The 14,128-nt window shown below is 44.1% G+C and overlaps 1 protein-coding gene across 2 annotated transcripts in view; it reads right to left on the bottom strand.

Annotated features, from left to right (window-relative positions):
- NUP93 (nucleoporin 93) overlaps positions 1–14,128 on the bottom strand; it is a 66,378-nt gene that overhangs the window by 7,386 nt on the left and 44,864 nt on the right. For both annotated transcript variants that reach the window (XM_053399198.1, XM_053399199.1), the window contains 13 exons: positions 11,885–11,959; positions 10,854–10,943; positions 9,706–9,845; positions 8,471–8,603; positions 7,407–7,564; positions 6,799–6,964; positions 5,381–5,474; positions 4,584–4,775; positions 3,346–3,472; positions 3,154–3,226; positions 2,914–2,958; positions 1,725–1,841; positions 218–336 (listed from right to left, as the gene is read on the bottom strand). In XM_053399198.1, the coding sequence (XP_053255173.1) occupies positions 218–336; positions 1,725–1,841; positions 2,914–2,958; positions 3,154–3,226; positions 3,346–3,472; positions 4,584–4,775; positions 5,381–5,474; positions 6,799–6,964; positions 7,407–7,564; positions 8,471–8,603; positions 9,706–9,845; positions 10,854–10,943; positions 11,885–11,959 (1,529 nt within the window). The remainder of the gene's footprint in view (positions 1–217; positions 337–1,724; positions 1,842–2,913; positions 2,959–3,153; positions 3,227–3,345; positions 3,473–4,583; positions 4,776–5,380; positions 5,475–6,798; positions 6,965–7,406; positions 7,565–8,470; positions 8,604–9,705; positions 9,846–10,853; positions 10,944–11,884; positions 11,960–14,128) is intronic.

Genomic DNA, 14,128 nt, shown 5'->3' with positions numbered 1-14,128 from the left:
ACTTTCTCCTCTCCAGTTTTGGTAATGGCATAAATTTACACACACACACATGGCAAGTGTGCAGGATTGAATGCTGAAAATGCACAGCAACAAAAAGCAGTGTGGGACACATCCAAGCCATGTGTCTTTTCAACAAACTCATCATTAAAGGTATTTCTCAAGCTACAGTGACCATGGTCATGAAACTCAGTTCCCCTCCTGGAGGCTGTTCTCTCACCTCTCAGCAATGGAATGTGCCATATTCTTCAGCCTCTCCTTGTTTGACTGAGGAGCACTGATCTGAGGGACCACGGGACTCAGCAACTTGTTCATCAACTCAAGCACTTTGTCTGGATTCTGAGGAAAATGCAAACAGGGAAGAGAAGAACTGCAGAGCCGAGACAAGAAAATGCATTTCAAAGATACACAACCAAGGGAGTCCAGGGTAGGGGGCAGGGGGAGACTTTTTCTGGTAAAATGTAGAAACTCCCAAGAAAAACTGAGATCTTCAGCAGCATAAGCAATGTATGAGAACATGGAAGAAGTCTTAAGAAATACATTTGGGTTGTGGTAGGGGTGGAACCTGTGGCCCTCCTGTGGTGGAGAGGAAGATGTATGTGTGTGTGCATGTGTGTGATAGAAATGGAAGAGAGAAATGAGGGCCCTCTATTTTGGATTCCAGTCCTCCCTCTGCCCCAATGACAGCATGTGACTCCCAATAGATTAGCCCTGACTATGCAACTTTCATTAGGAAAAAAGGGTTCTTGGCTCCTGGTCTATGGCATCATCCTTTGGAGGGAGTGGAGGAATAGGACAGGAGTAGTAGTACTGCTCTGCTCCCTGAGAGCCTCCACTTTCTCTAAAAAATAAACAAACAAATGTAGTTTCTTGTCCTTTTCTCATCCTAGGTCTGGTGAAGTCTCAGAAAACAGAGAAGCAGCTGAGTGGGAATTTCAGTGGCTGGGGCTTCAGTGCCCTTGTCCCTCTCATCTCAAGCAAAACCAAAAATAATTATGCCAAAACAGCATAGGAAAAATCTGAGAAATTACCCAGATGTGTTCAACCTGCACAACTGATACAGATCACAAACTCCAGCTCATGTTTGCACAGCATCTGGATTGTGCAAAATTTTGTTTTATTTTTAGCACACAGTTGAGGCTGGAGTCCGAAGAGCTGCTTTGGCTCACCCGAGGGACTTCTACTAACCCAGTGGCACTTTTGACCTTCTTTCCATTGAGCAGCTAATCCAGCTTCAAAGGCAATTTGGCATATGAAATTGGGAGGGGTGCCGATGTTGGAGGAAAAACAGATCTAAATAAAACCCCTTTGAGTTGACACTGTTCCAATAATTTTCCTGTAGTGCTCAGATAACTGTTGTGTGTTGCTCTGCTATTCTTCAATCTGACATGGCTAAACTGCTAATTAGTTGATAACTTACACATTGCCATTACTAACCAGATATTACTATCTGGTGGTCCAATCCTGTGAACCTTTCTACAAAGATTAACTATTCAGAGTGGTGCACAGAAGGAATCCTGAAAGGCCAGATAAAACAAAGGCCAGAAACATACAGGGCCAGATAACTAAAGAAAAAAAATAAGCATACTTTGATTCAGAGGCTGCAGCTGGCCCTAGTGTTGTAAATTCAGGTCACATTTCCAGAGACCACAATGCCTCCTAGCTAATCCCTACTGATCTAAAAATTAAACGAGCTTCTTGGCCAGCAGTGATGAAAACCTGCTTACCTTGGCAAGGTCATAAAGTTTGGCAGCTTCTTCAAAGAGACCTTTACTTTCTGCCACTGAAGCAACTTTATTAATAAGTGGCTTGGTGTCTCTAGTAAACTTATCAATCACTCCAGGCTGATGAAAGAATACAAATAAAGAAGGGAGATAAAATACTTGGACAACAGAAATACCATAAACTTTTAGACGAGACTTATCAACTGGCAACAACATTTTTGTATGCAAGATTATGGCTAATTTTATTTGTAAATTATCTCTGGGAAAATATAGAGATTCCTTCCTCACCCCTTGCCTTCCATGCTCCCCACCTTTTATTCTTATTTATGGGTTTTAAAGGTACATATAAATACACAATTTTGTGCCTAGATTCAGATTGTAATCTAAATCTGTTAACAATCTTGTGGCAGCGAGTTTCTCAGTATCAGAAAGCAAATGCCTTTCCTCCCTTTCTGATTCTAAAATCACTCTTTTGTCTCTGTCTGCTGGGGCTACAGGGCAAGGTGGAATTATGGGCATTGCAGGGACAGAATATGTTGGCACTATTTGATTTAAGTTACCGTCAGGCCCTTTGAGTAAGTCTCTAGGGTTAGGAGAACCATAGCTGGAAACCATAATATATATCCATACACATACATACAACTACCTACCTCACATCTTTCCCTGGTGGGATATCAGAAGAATGAGGAGGAAGGGGCTTTCTCTTGATCTGCCCCTTCATACTAGTTTTCTTTGCCCTTCACTAATAGGAGGTGGAGGGGTTGGATGAGGAATCTGAAAAGGCTGTAGGAACAACCTGTCCTTTTTCTAGGTTTAGTTCCCTAACCTGTGCTAATTGTTTCTTTCTATCATCCTGTAATGCTGAGCTGTCTGAATAATCCCCTGCGTGTTTATTTGAGGCACAAGAAGCTGCTTATTTGGGTGGCTAAAGACCAGCACAGACTGTAGGCCTTGGAAAGTTTGGGAATTATGACACCCACTGTAACTGCTGTTGAGGTTAACCAGGACAGATTTGAAACTGTAGTGGTAAACCAGGGTTAAGAAGAACCCTGGTTTACCATAACCGTGCTTAAGTTTGAGAAATTGATTTCAATATTGAAAAACCAACAGGGAACCTGCAAAATCAATAATTACAGCCAGCAATCAAATAGTAGTGGGGGGTGGGGTGGCGAAACATTATGTATGAACTTACTTTTCTACTGCCATCATTCTCCAGCTTTCCAAGAATCATATCAAACTACCCATGAAAAGAAAAAACAAAATAAAGTTAGGAGGTGTGACAAGACTCTGAGGAATGACTGCAATATTGTGATTTAAGGATTTAACACCCCTGGTGATGGGGTTCCACTGCTGCACTGGAAGCTCCTTTTGAAGAAGGGTGATTTCCACCCTAAACTAAGGAAGGAAAAGGTGCAACTGGAACCTGGCATACCTCTCTGCTCTCAATCACTAGTTCGCTCACACAGCGCAAGAACATGTTGTCCCCTTGGCTGTCCTTCTCATTCCTGCAAAAGAAGAGCAGAAAGAAAGAAAAGCACTGCAGTTTGACTGCTTCCTGCTTTGCTTTTAACACAGCAGCTGTTAAAAAAAACACCCCAGCCTTCAAGCTGCTACAGGAGCCCACCTGAGAAAGTAGAAGTACTGCAGGGCTTCTCGAGGGTCAGTGGACTCAAACTTGCGGGTGTAGAGCATCAGCAGGCGGACAAAATTCAAGCGCCTGATGGCCGGAGGGTCACCTGCCTCATGGCTTACTGAAAAATTAAGGGACAGGAAGATGAATCTCTCTTTTCCCCCAAGCAAGGCAGCATTCATATGAAAGATGTTCATTATGTCTGCAGGGATTAACCACAGGCAAGCACTTTGAATAAAGGAACTTTATCAAAGGGCTGGACCACCAACTGCAAGAATTGTAGAGCTGGAAAATGTTCTGAAGAGGACAACCAAAAATCACTGCAGGGTTGGAACAATAAGGTAAAGGATAAAAGTGAAGGACCCCTGGACGGCCGAGTCCAGTCAAACTTGACTATGGGGTGCAGCGCTCATCTTGCTTCAGGTCGAAGGAGCCAATGTTCGTTCGCAGACAGCTTTCCGGGTCATGTGGCCAGCATGACTAAATGGCTTCTGGTGCAACGGGACACTGTGAGAAGTGCCAGACAGCATGGAAACGCCGTTTACCTTGGAACAATACTCCTATGAGGAAAGGTTGCTGTATTTGGTGGGTTTTGGCATAGAAAAATGGTGAGGAGGGGCTGGGTAGGGGACATGATAGCGGAGTATAACATCATAAAGGGTGTAGAGAAAGTGGACAGATGATCCAATAAAGCTGAATATTGGAAGACTCGTTACAGGTAAAAGGAAGCATTTCTTCACCCAGAGCATTTGGAACTTGCTGCCATAAGACGTAGTGATGGCCAGCAACCTGGACAGTTTTAACAAAGGATTAGATAAATGCATGGAGAATAAAGCTACCAATGGCCAGTAGTCATGACTGCTGTGTTCTAATGCCAGTGCCAAAGGCAGTAAATGCCTCTGAATAATGGCTGCTGGGGATTACGTGTGGAAACTGCTGTTGCACACATATCCTGATTGTAGGTTTCCCTGAAGCATTTATCTGGTTGGTCACTGAGAGAACCGAGCTATGTCCCTTCTCTAACCAGGTTAGGTCCAAAAGATCTTCATTTCATTGATCTGGGCACAATTTCTCATTTGCAATCAAGCAATTAATCCATTTTTTTTAAGCTAACAATTTTTTTTACAAATTTCTGCCCTATTGCAGTTTCCTGCTCTGATGGTTTCTTTTATATTCTGTGCAGGATACGAATGAGATGGGGAAAGGACAGGATAAACACAATCCAGACTCACAAAGCTGTGCGCTCTGCCCAGAAGATTTCAGGAGCAGCTTTAGTTCAAAGAGGACCAAGGCAACATGAACGGCGTGGCAGCGCAGGCGCTCTGTGCGGAAGAGGAAAGCAATGGCAGCTTCAAACTGGGCCGTCAGAAACAACACTTGGAAGTAGAGAAATGGCTGCTGGTTCACTGCAAAATGCGACTCGCCTGAAGAAAGACACAAGAATGAAGGCTTAGGTATTTTCACAGCTAGCGTGGATGGTGCCTGACACAGCACACTGGCGTGCTTTAATCAGGGGGAGCTGAAGGAAACTATGGTAGTCACAAAATAAAACATTGTTTGCATTGCACCAAATCGACCTATGATTATTTAGAGAAAAGTTAAAATAAAAAGTAAAGTAGCAGAGGAAGCAATATTATGTATTGCTTAACCCCCGCCTGAAAATGTTCAAGGTGGTTGACCATTTATAAAATTATAAACATTTATTAAAACAATACAAGTAATGTCAGATTCACATGCCAGTAATTCAAGTCATGAATTACCAACTTCTCAGGCACCCTTAACTATTTAAGTTGGCTTGTCCACCTTTTAAATGGTTATAACTCAATGTTTCTCAAACTTGGGTCTCCAGCTTTTGTTGGACTACATCTCCCATCATCCTTAGCCAGCAGGACCAGTGGTCAGGGATGATGGGAGTTCTAACTCAAGGTCTCGACTTTTTACACTGCCTTTATTTTACAAAAACTACCAGGCATGCATACATATACAGAATTCCAAATATCACTCACTCACAGTCTCTGGGTTAACTTACCATAATCTTCAAGCAATTGCTTCTGGAACTGAGACAATGTCAGCCTGTCTTGGGGAGAGTTGGAGCCATCATCATCAAAGCACACCTGGTTCAGCTACACACAAGAGGGAGAAAGTGATGCTTGGGCTTTCCTTGTATGCAACAAAAAGCTTCTCTTCAAAAGTCAAACAAGTGAAAAGCAAACAAAGGTTGCCACCAATCAACATAAAATCAGGTAAACCATCTATGCGAACAAAATGTGCTCTTATAAACGGGCAAGTGATCCTGAATCTGAGAGGCACAGCCACATATTCTACCTCATCCATGGGTTTGCAAGATAGCTTTGGGCAAGTGACTTCTCTCTCAGCCTCAGTTTTCCACATCCTAACAAGATGACTAGACAGGCCAGCCTTTTTTAGGCTTCTGCTGAGACAACAGTGTGTTAAGCAGGGATGGGGAACCTGTGGCCATCCAAATGTTGCTGGACTACAATTCCCATAATCCCTGATTATTGGTCATGCTGGCTAAGGCTGATGGGAGTTGGAGTCCAACATCATCTTGGAGTGGGGAGGGGGGCACAGATTCCCCATCCCTGCTATACAGGGAAACGCTCCCAATAATCCTCTGTCCACATTCCTGATATGACTTTGCCTTTGCCTGATGAGACCCTAATTTGAAAGGTCCTGTGCTTCCTCCCTGAGTCTCATATCCAGCTGGAACAAGACACTTGGTCTGATGTTGAAAGCCTTTATTTTGAAAATGACAATGGAACCACTATTTTGCTCAGGAAGATTGTGTTAATACCTTACAGAACATATCTGGAAATACTTTAGCCCGGGACTGGATCTTCACCAGTTCTTTTATTTATAGATCTGCTTGTATCCTGATTCTTCCAGCGTAAATCAGACCCTCTGAACACCTAATACAGGCATTGTCAAACTTGGCCCTCCAGATGTTTTGAGACTACAACTCCCATAATCCCTGACCACTGGTCCTGTTAGCTAGGGATGATGGGAGTTGTAGTCCCAAAACATCTGGAGGGCTGAGTTTGCCTATGCCTGACCTAACACAACACATCTAAGTGGAAAGTAAAATCTAACACAATTTATCAACAAATAAACTTCAGTAGAAGGAAAGGAAAACCCTCAAAGTGAACAAAAAATATCAAAATTCGGAAAGAAGCACATCAGAAGTCAGAAAAAGCACACCTAAACAAGGCTGTTTTGACCTGCTGCCCAAATGCACAGAGTGATGAAGACTCCCCTAGAGACCTGGCAACACAGCAGGCCACAGTTCTCATAATCCTTTGCAACTCACTGGTGGGAGCTGGGATACATAAGAGGGTATTCTCCAGAGGAAGGCAGTGTTCAAATGAGGGGGGAATTGGAAGTATAGTGAGCAGTGCTATCTCTTAAACTTTGAAGGGAAGCCACCGTTACCTTTAGCCAAAGATAATCTTCTGTTTTATCAGCAACTTCACTGTGGTTATCGGCAATGTCGCAGCGTCCTATGATACAGTAAACCGCTCTTTTGTAAGGGTCAGTGTTGTTCCTCAGGGCTCGTCTGTAGTGGAGGCGAACTTTGTTCTCGGTGGCAGGAGACAATCTATAATAAAAGGAAGACAAGTTATTAAATGGAGCTGTGGCCCAGCTTACAGCCCACAATAAGACAGGCCCCTCCTACCAGTGCACCAGTTGATCGACCAACACTGGCCCTGCGTGTGTTGCTCACAACATCCAACACTGTGTGCATGCAGCAAGCAATGTAGGTGTAAGGAGCCTAGCAGAGCAACAAAAGCAACAGCTTTGTATCCACGAACTTAAAGCACTGAACTTGCCACGTGCAACTAAAAATGGGCAATGTTAACATCAGCCTTTCCAGCTGAGAAGACATGTGTCAATTCATAAGGGTTTACTAGTTCAAGCAAAAACCTTAGGAGGATAGATTGATAAGCTCCCAGCTCCCATGCAATTCTATGATGCACTTCAAAGTAGACTCCCTGACCCATCCCACACTTTCTTGGCCTCTTTTTGAGACATCCCAGTACCTTCTATCTTTGCTGTGCATGTATTCCTGGAACCAACTTTTAAATTCTCCCAACTGGTGCTGAGCTCGATTCACCACTTGCAAGGCTGCCATTAAGTCGCCACATCGCATGCAGTAGTAAATTATTGCCCAAACAGGGTGACCTTCTACTTCCCCATCCTAAAGAAAACAGATAAATGGTAAAAACAGAGAGGAAACCTTTCTTGATGTTGTGATTATGGTCCAGTTCCCATAGGTGAGAAACCTATGTTTGGGATGTCCTGCTTCAGGCTGCAGGTAATGACTGAATGCTCTTCCACACAAAACAATCCCCTGTGCATGGAGAACTGGGTAGCCTTGCTTCATTCCTGACATGCTACATTTCTACATGCAAGATATTCCTTTGTACATTCATGGAAGCATCTTTAATTTAACTGAGCCGTCCAGGAATGGCAGCGAGGGAGGGAATTTTAGCAGATTTCAGGTCCCTCTGTACACAAGGTGCAGCTGACATGGTGTCCTCCAGATATTCCGGGGCAACCCAGTCAGATGGGTGGGGAACAAATAAAATTATTATTATTATTATTATTATTATTATTATTATTATTCAGCTAGCAATGTCAATAGTGAGGGATGAGGGAATTTGGAATCCAAAATACCTGGAGGAAACCATGATGGCTACCCTTGCACATACACACACACCCGCCACAGCAGACATACAATCTTTCTGGAGGGCTAAGGGATGCTATGGAACAGTCTGGAAAGTGGTTAAGGGAGATGCAGAAGGAAGCAGTGAAAATTGCTTCTCCCACTCATTGAAACTTCTGCTAGATTCAGATATCCTTGCTGTTCACAGGAGAACACCACTGAATACTACCCGTAATATCTTCTTTTTTTAAAGATTAGTCTACCCACAGCCCTGCCCCATAAGCAACTGCAAAGAGATACCTTTCTCATGCCCTGTTCTTGGCATACATGACAACCCCCTACCCAACCCCCAAATTTATGCATGGGTTAAGAGATCCAGAATGATCTTAATGGGTGAATACAGTCATGACAGAACACCTTGACTGTGGAGATACCTACCTGGAGTCCTGGGACAGACACTGGGAGTTTGATGTTCAGGAAACTGCGGACTAGCTGGTAGGTTCCAGGTACCCCTCCCAGTTGGGCTTGGTGCAAGTTTCCAAAGACTGTCACTAACGTGTAGTTCTTGTAACTGCAAGGAACCATCCATTTCTGATTCATAATATGTCTCACACAGTTGCATGTTTACTTAACATAGTTTTAAAGAAGCATTTAAATATATGCTTACATTTTCCACCTTAATGAGCTACGCCAGGTGATGGATTCCACTCAGCTTTATGGTGAGTATATAACCCACAGGAATAGCATTTGAGAGGGGATTGTGCTGCACAACTTGGATGTCCCCAACCTGTTCCTTTAAGACTGTTCTCTCTCCCTAGCCCTCCATTTTCTGCAAATGAAACAGTCATGTCCCAGAGTTCAAATAATGTTGCTCTTTTCACCAGGGTGGCTTATTTCCAGTTTATGGCCATCTTGAGTGTTTCCCATCTCTGTCCTGGGACTGCATTGGGATCGCCTGGTTAATCCTGATGGTTAAACTCCTAAAAGCAGGCTGTTGTTACACAATCCTGTGACCCTAATCACACTAGCCCATCAATGAGATTATTCCATATTTGAGGTTTCCAGAAGCCTTTTTATAAGCAGCTAAAATAGGCTAGCTACAATTGGATTGAACTGTTTCTTTTGTTTCAATGTTCTGTTCTGAAAAGTATGTCACCCTGGTCTTGGGGAATAGAGAGGTACATGAGATGCTATCCCCTGCTCCCCGCTGTGGTTATTTCTTTGGGGTCTCCAGAGGTCACTCCTCTCTGGAGTCAGAGAGTGACAAAGGGGTGTGGTGACAGCTACGTGAGTGCATTGAGCACGGCTATAGTTTACCCAGCCTGGCTGTTGGGGGAAGGACATGAAAGGTTCATCCCTTCCACCTATTAAAGGGATCCCAGTTCCAGTCAGCCTCCTTGCATGCTGGAAGATTCCACCAGGATCAGATATTGCAACGATGTTCCAAGTCTGCTTTCTTTGGTACTGAGGTGGCAACGCTTATATAGAGGACACTTGGGTATGAAAGCACAACATGTGAAGGACAGATCAGAAAAAACAGTTACATCTTCCTTGCATTGCATTTTCAGTTAATATATGAAGGGGTGGTAGATCTTTCGGAAGCACTATTACATCTATAGGCATCTGTAACAACAAATGAAAGCTCCTGAGTTCTAACTATTTTGCTGCACTACCTTTGCTCGAGGTACTGGAGGGCCTGCTTGACAAACTCCATCTGCACTTCCATGCTTGTCCGGACCTTCAGCGCATCACTTGCAGGAACCAGCAAAACATCAGTCATTTGCTTCACCATAGCCCACAAGTCAGAAATGTTCTGCAAAACAACAACCAACCAACCAACCAAACAAACAGGTCAAATGACTAGAAGAAGCTACCACTAAAAGAAACTGCATCCTTATCTTCATGAGAATGGCATTTTAAATGGACAGGGTACATGGTAACGGTTCACAGGAACACTGTTGCTGACAGTACTAACTATCCTCTCTTTTCTAAGATAGTAGTCTTCAATGTTTTCACCACTAGCATCATATGTACAGACATGGCAACAATAAAGCAATATGTCCTCACATATTGCTTTATTGTTGCCATGTCTGTACATACGATGCTAGCGGTAGTGATGTGACCCACCTTAGATCAGGCCACAACCTGGTAGTGGGCCCTCACCCATGAGTTGAAGACCAATGCCCCAAGGCTACAACTGTATTATAAAGGCTTTAAAGCAGCTGAAATTAAGTTGTACTCTTATGGCCCATACCCCAGGGAATTCTCTCTCTCTCTCTATATATATATATATATATTGCTGGAAAAGGTTTCTCTACCATGGGATGGACATGCAGCTTCCAGAAAGCCAAGTATTATATGTAGTGTCCATCGTTTCATAAGTTACAGTGTGATTAGTAGACCATATGACACTAGAGTCTGTTCAGTGTCCCCCAAAACAAGGGATGGAGTTCAATGTTGTGCTGACATGATCATTCCATGAGTGCAAGCATTTCTGCTTGCCTGGATGAATGATCTCCCCCACCCCTTGTGCTGTTCTGGGGGTTCTCCTGAACCTCCAGAGAAGATTTTGGGAAGAGGCATGGCGGCGAGCACTGTGGTGCTGGGGGCAGTCCTTTGCTGGCTTCTGCTAGTATACCAGGTTACTTGAATTTGGACCAAGATGTCTACTGCCACCAACCACTGCTGTACGCAAAAATGCCTGTATGCAGCAATCTATGGGCATATGGAAGAAGCAGCCAGTGTTTCCTCCGTCAGCAGGCTGCTCAGTTCAGTTGAGCACAAGCAGAGCATCTCCTTATGCTCACTTCACAGGCAGTACCTTATCATCCAACTCTGCTACAGAAGCACAAAGGTCCACCAAGTTGGGTTGCAGGTATCCATTCACAATCTTCTCGTTATAAACATATATCTGAAAACAAACAGAGTAAGCAGCTTCCTAGCACAAGTACCCCTTCCCCCAGTGCTTTCTCCCTCCAACCCCTTCCCTCCCTGCTAACCACAGAAGAATCTGAAACAAGCCTCCACATCACATGGTCTTGGGGGAGTGCTCCTGCCAGCAAGTGCCCCCGTTTCATTGCCTCGCAGCAATGGTGCACCAGGGGATACAGAGGAATACAAAATGTTCTGCCACATTTATTCTAAAGCCCCAGGCAGGCCTCAGGGTTGGGAGCAAGGCAGGATTTCTCACTGTTCCACATGGCATATCTCTAAGGACAACATAGGAGGATCATATGCTGGCAGGTATGTCTGGGATTTTTAAGTACATGCTCACATGGTGACACAACGGCCATATCTGCATAAGTCCAGGTTGCTGACTCAGTGTGGTTCATGTGGAACAAGCTTTGTGCTGCTACATGATGCTCGATTGCTCCCACTACACTCCTCATGTGTGGAAGAATGCAAGGGCTGTAGCTCAGTGGCAGAGCGCTTGCCTTGCATGCAGACGTTCCCAGGTTCAATCCCTGGCACCTTCAGGGACGGCTGAGGAAAGTCTGAAGCCCTGGAGAGCCACTGCCAGTCAGTGGAGACAACACTGAGCTTCATGGACAGGTGTCCGATTCTGTTTCCTATAATTCTGTTTCTTATGTCCTGTACTTTCTGGTAAACCAATGTGTTGCAGCAGTCAGTATGTCTTTTGGTTCTCTTGGTCTGATCCACTCAAATCCGATCTGCTTCACACCACTGCTTTTATATCTGGTGTCAAATTCCATTTTTAAAATGTCTGTGTTTGTTTCATGCCGATGTCACTCAAGAGGATCAGCCTCTGAGGAGCTGTCCTCTAAGCCTGACTGTGGCAATTGGGAGTTTCAGGTAACACAGCTGAGATACTGAGGTTTCTAATTTACTCACTTGTCGAGCGTAGGCCATCTCAATGTTGTCCAAAGAACTACGAACTGGTGGTGGTAGCTCACTGATGTAACTGGGCTGTTGGAAGAAAATGAAAATGCCAGTCAGAGTATTTGACACAAATTCATTTAGCAATTGGGTGGCACTTTTGTGCCAATACCAAAACTTCGAGAATCCCACCAGAGCATGAAGCTGCTGGGCAAGAGGCTTTTGCTGTAGCAAATTCCCCACAGCTGTGCATCCATCTCTCTCTTCCTGTTCTTTATCTACCTGCAACACTTTAGAAGCAACCTGGGGACACATTTACAAGACCCACTTCTGGTCGCCCTGCGACAGTGAGGTATTTTATTGCAGTGCCATAAGCACCAACTGGCTAAGTGGCCTGTGGGCGTGAAAAAAACCCTTGGAAAGACGTATGTCCTTCAATATCAAAATCTTGACATATGCCACTACCAACCCCCTCCCCCAATGCTCTTCCCCCACCCTTGTCTCTTAACAAGAGAGCTTTCAAATTCATAACTGCCAGTCTTTATTGCTTTAAAATAATGGTACATACACAAAGAGAGATGGTATGACAATGAATAATGTCAAGTTTAGAGTCAGATTTAGGTTTTGTAATACTTAGAGGTGCTGGAAAATAAATCAATTAAGGGATAGCTGCCTCCTACTCAGCAAAGCGTTTTTGAACTCCACAAAGGCAGCTTCCTGCTATGTTGCTAAGAGAAATCCCTATCAGCATGACTTCCCTGGTTCAGTTTGCCTGTTTGGCAGTGCTGGGATCACCAAACTCAGTCAGGAGAACATTTTGTTTTGATGAGAAGACCCTGGTTTCTCTGGCATTCATTTCAGCATTCAAGACTATGCAACTTCAACCCTCGCAGGACCCAAAGAAGGAAAAATCAGCTTGGTGTGTGAAAAAACCTGTTTTGATTTTGTGTAATCAATAAGTATGAAAGCAGGCAACATCTGCAACTAGCCATTTGGTGTGATCAAAGCATTTAAAATAATTGTCTTCTGTTTGCATGAGTCCCAAAGAAATGTGCAACATGCTTGGAAAGCACAGTCAGGCTTTTTTGTCAAGTGTCATGGGCAGGCCCACTTTTTGGATTTCAATGCAGGAAAATAAAACATGCACTTCTAATTCCCAATTGACTTCTCCACCTTTACAAACAGCTCAGCAGCACAGAAAGCTACTACAGTGGTACCTCAAGTTACAGACGCTTCAGGTTACAGAGTCCGCTAACCCAGAAATAGTACCTCAGGTTAAGAACTTTACTTCGGGATGAGAATAGAAATTGTGCGGTGGCGGTGCAGCAGGCCCCATTAGCTAAAGTGGTACCTCAGGTTAAGAACAGTTTCAGGTTAAGAACGAACCTCCGGAACAAATTAAGTTCTTAACCTGAGGTACCACTGTGCTCAATTGTGCCTCTAGCCCTTCTGCATTTAGCTTCATTTGTTGCAAACTGCAGGCACCCAAAATCTGCATTATTCATACACGCATTCCTAAGCAAAAACCTTGGCAGCCATTTTGGCAAAGCTCCAAATGGCTTGGCCATCTGCTGCTGCAACATTGGGGGAGGGGAAGGGGGGATTGCAATGTTGCCAGCACACTTGCCATCTTGGCTCTATCTCGAATCCAGAAAACCTGAAGAGATATAGGAGTTTAAAGAGACCTGGGGATATCGGAACTCTGACAGAGCAGCCATGTACTTTAGATGGCATAGAAACAGGTTGTGCGACAGCTGCACTTTAAAATAAGAAGATGGGGGTGGGGAGATTCAGAAAAAACAGTAAGATGGCCAAAGGGTGTCGGGATGAGGGAGAGCAGAAGATCCCATTTGAACTGGAACCTTGGCCTGAGCACTCCTGGAATACACAGCTAAGCCAAACATGATCCATACTGTGTTTCCTTTGACCAGACACCATATGCCCTTCAGGGAACTGTGGAAACCTCTAAAAGAGAATGTGCGTTCAGCTTTCTTTGAACCGTAAAACATCACTGACTAATTGGTCTTCTTTCCAGAAGCAACATGTCTGTATTTTTCACAAGCCCAAAGCTTGAAATATAGCTCCCCAGCTGACCTGCTTCCTGCTGTGTGGGTCTGTGCCTTTCAGCTGATTCTGCATATCCAGAGGTATCAATTAACTCTCTATTATATTCTAAGGATGGGGATCTGCCTCTCGCTCGCTCACAATTTTTCTGAAATAGGATTTAAGTGCAGCATGAATTGGGAAAGTTAAGCAACT

This window comes from Podarcis raffonei, chromosome 8, assembly GCF_027172205.1.
Source record: "Podarcis raffonei isolate rPodRaf1 chromosome 8, rPodRaf1.pri, whole genome shotgun sequence".
Taxonomy (NCBI): domain Eukaryota; kingdom Metazoa; phylum Chordata; class Lepidosauria; order Squamata; family Lacertidae; genus Podarcis; species Podarcis raffonei.
Note: the sequence above shows the minus strand (reverse complement) of the source record. Positions and strands in the feature narration are given on the sequence as shown.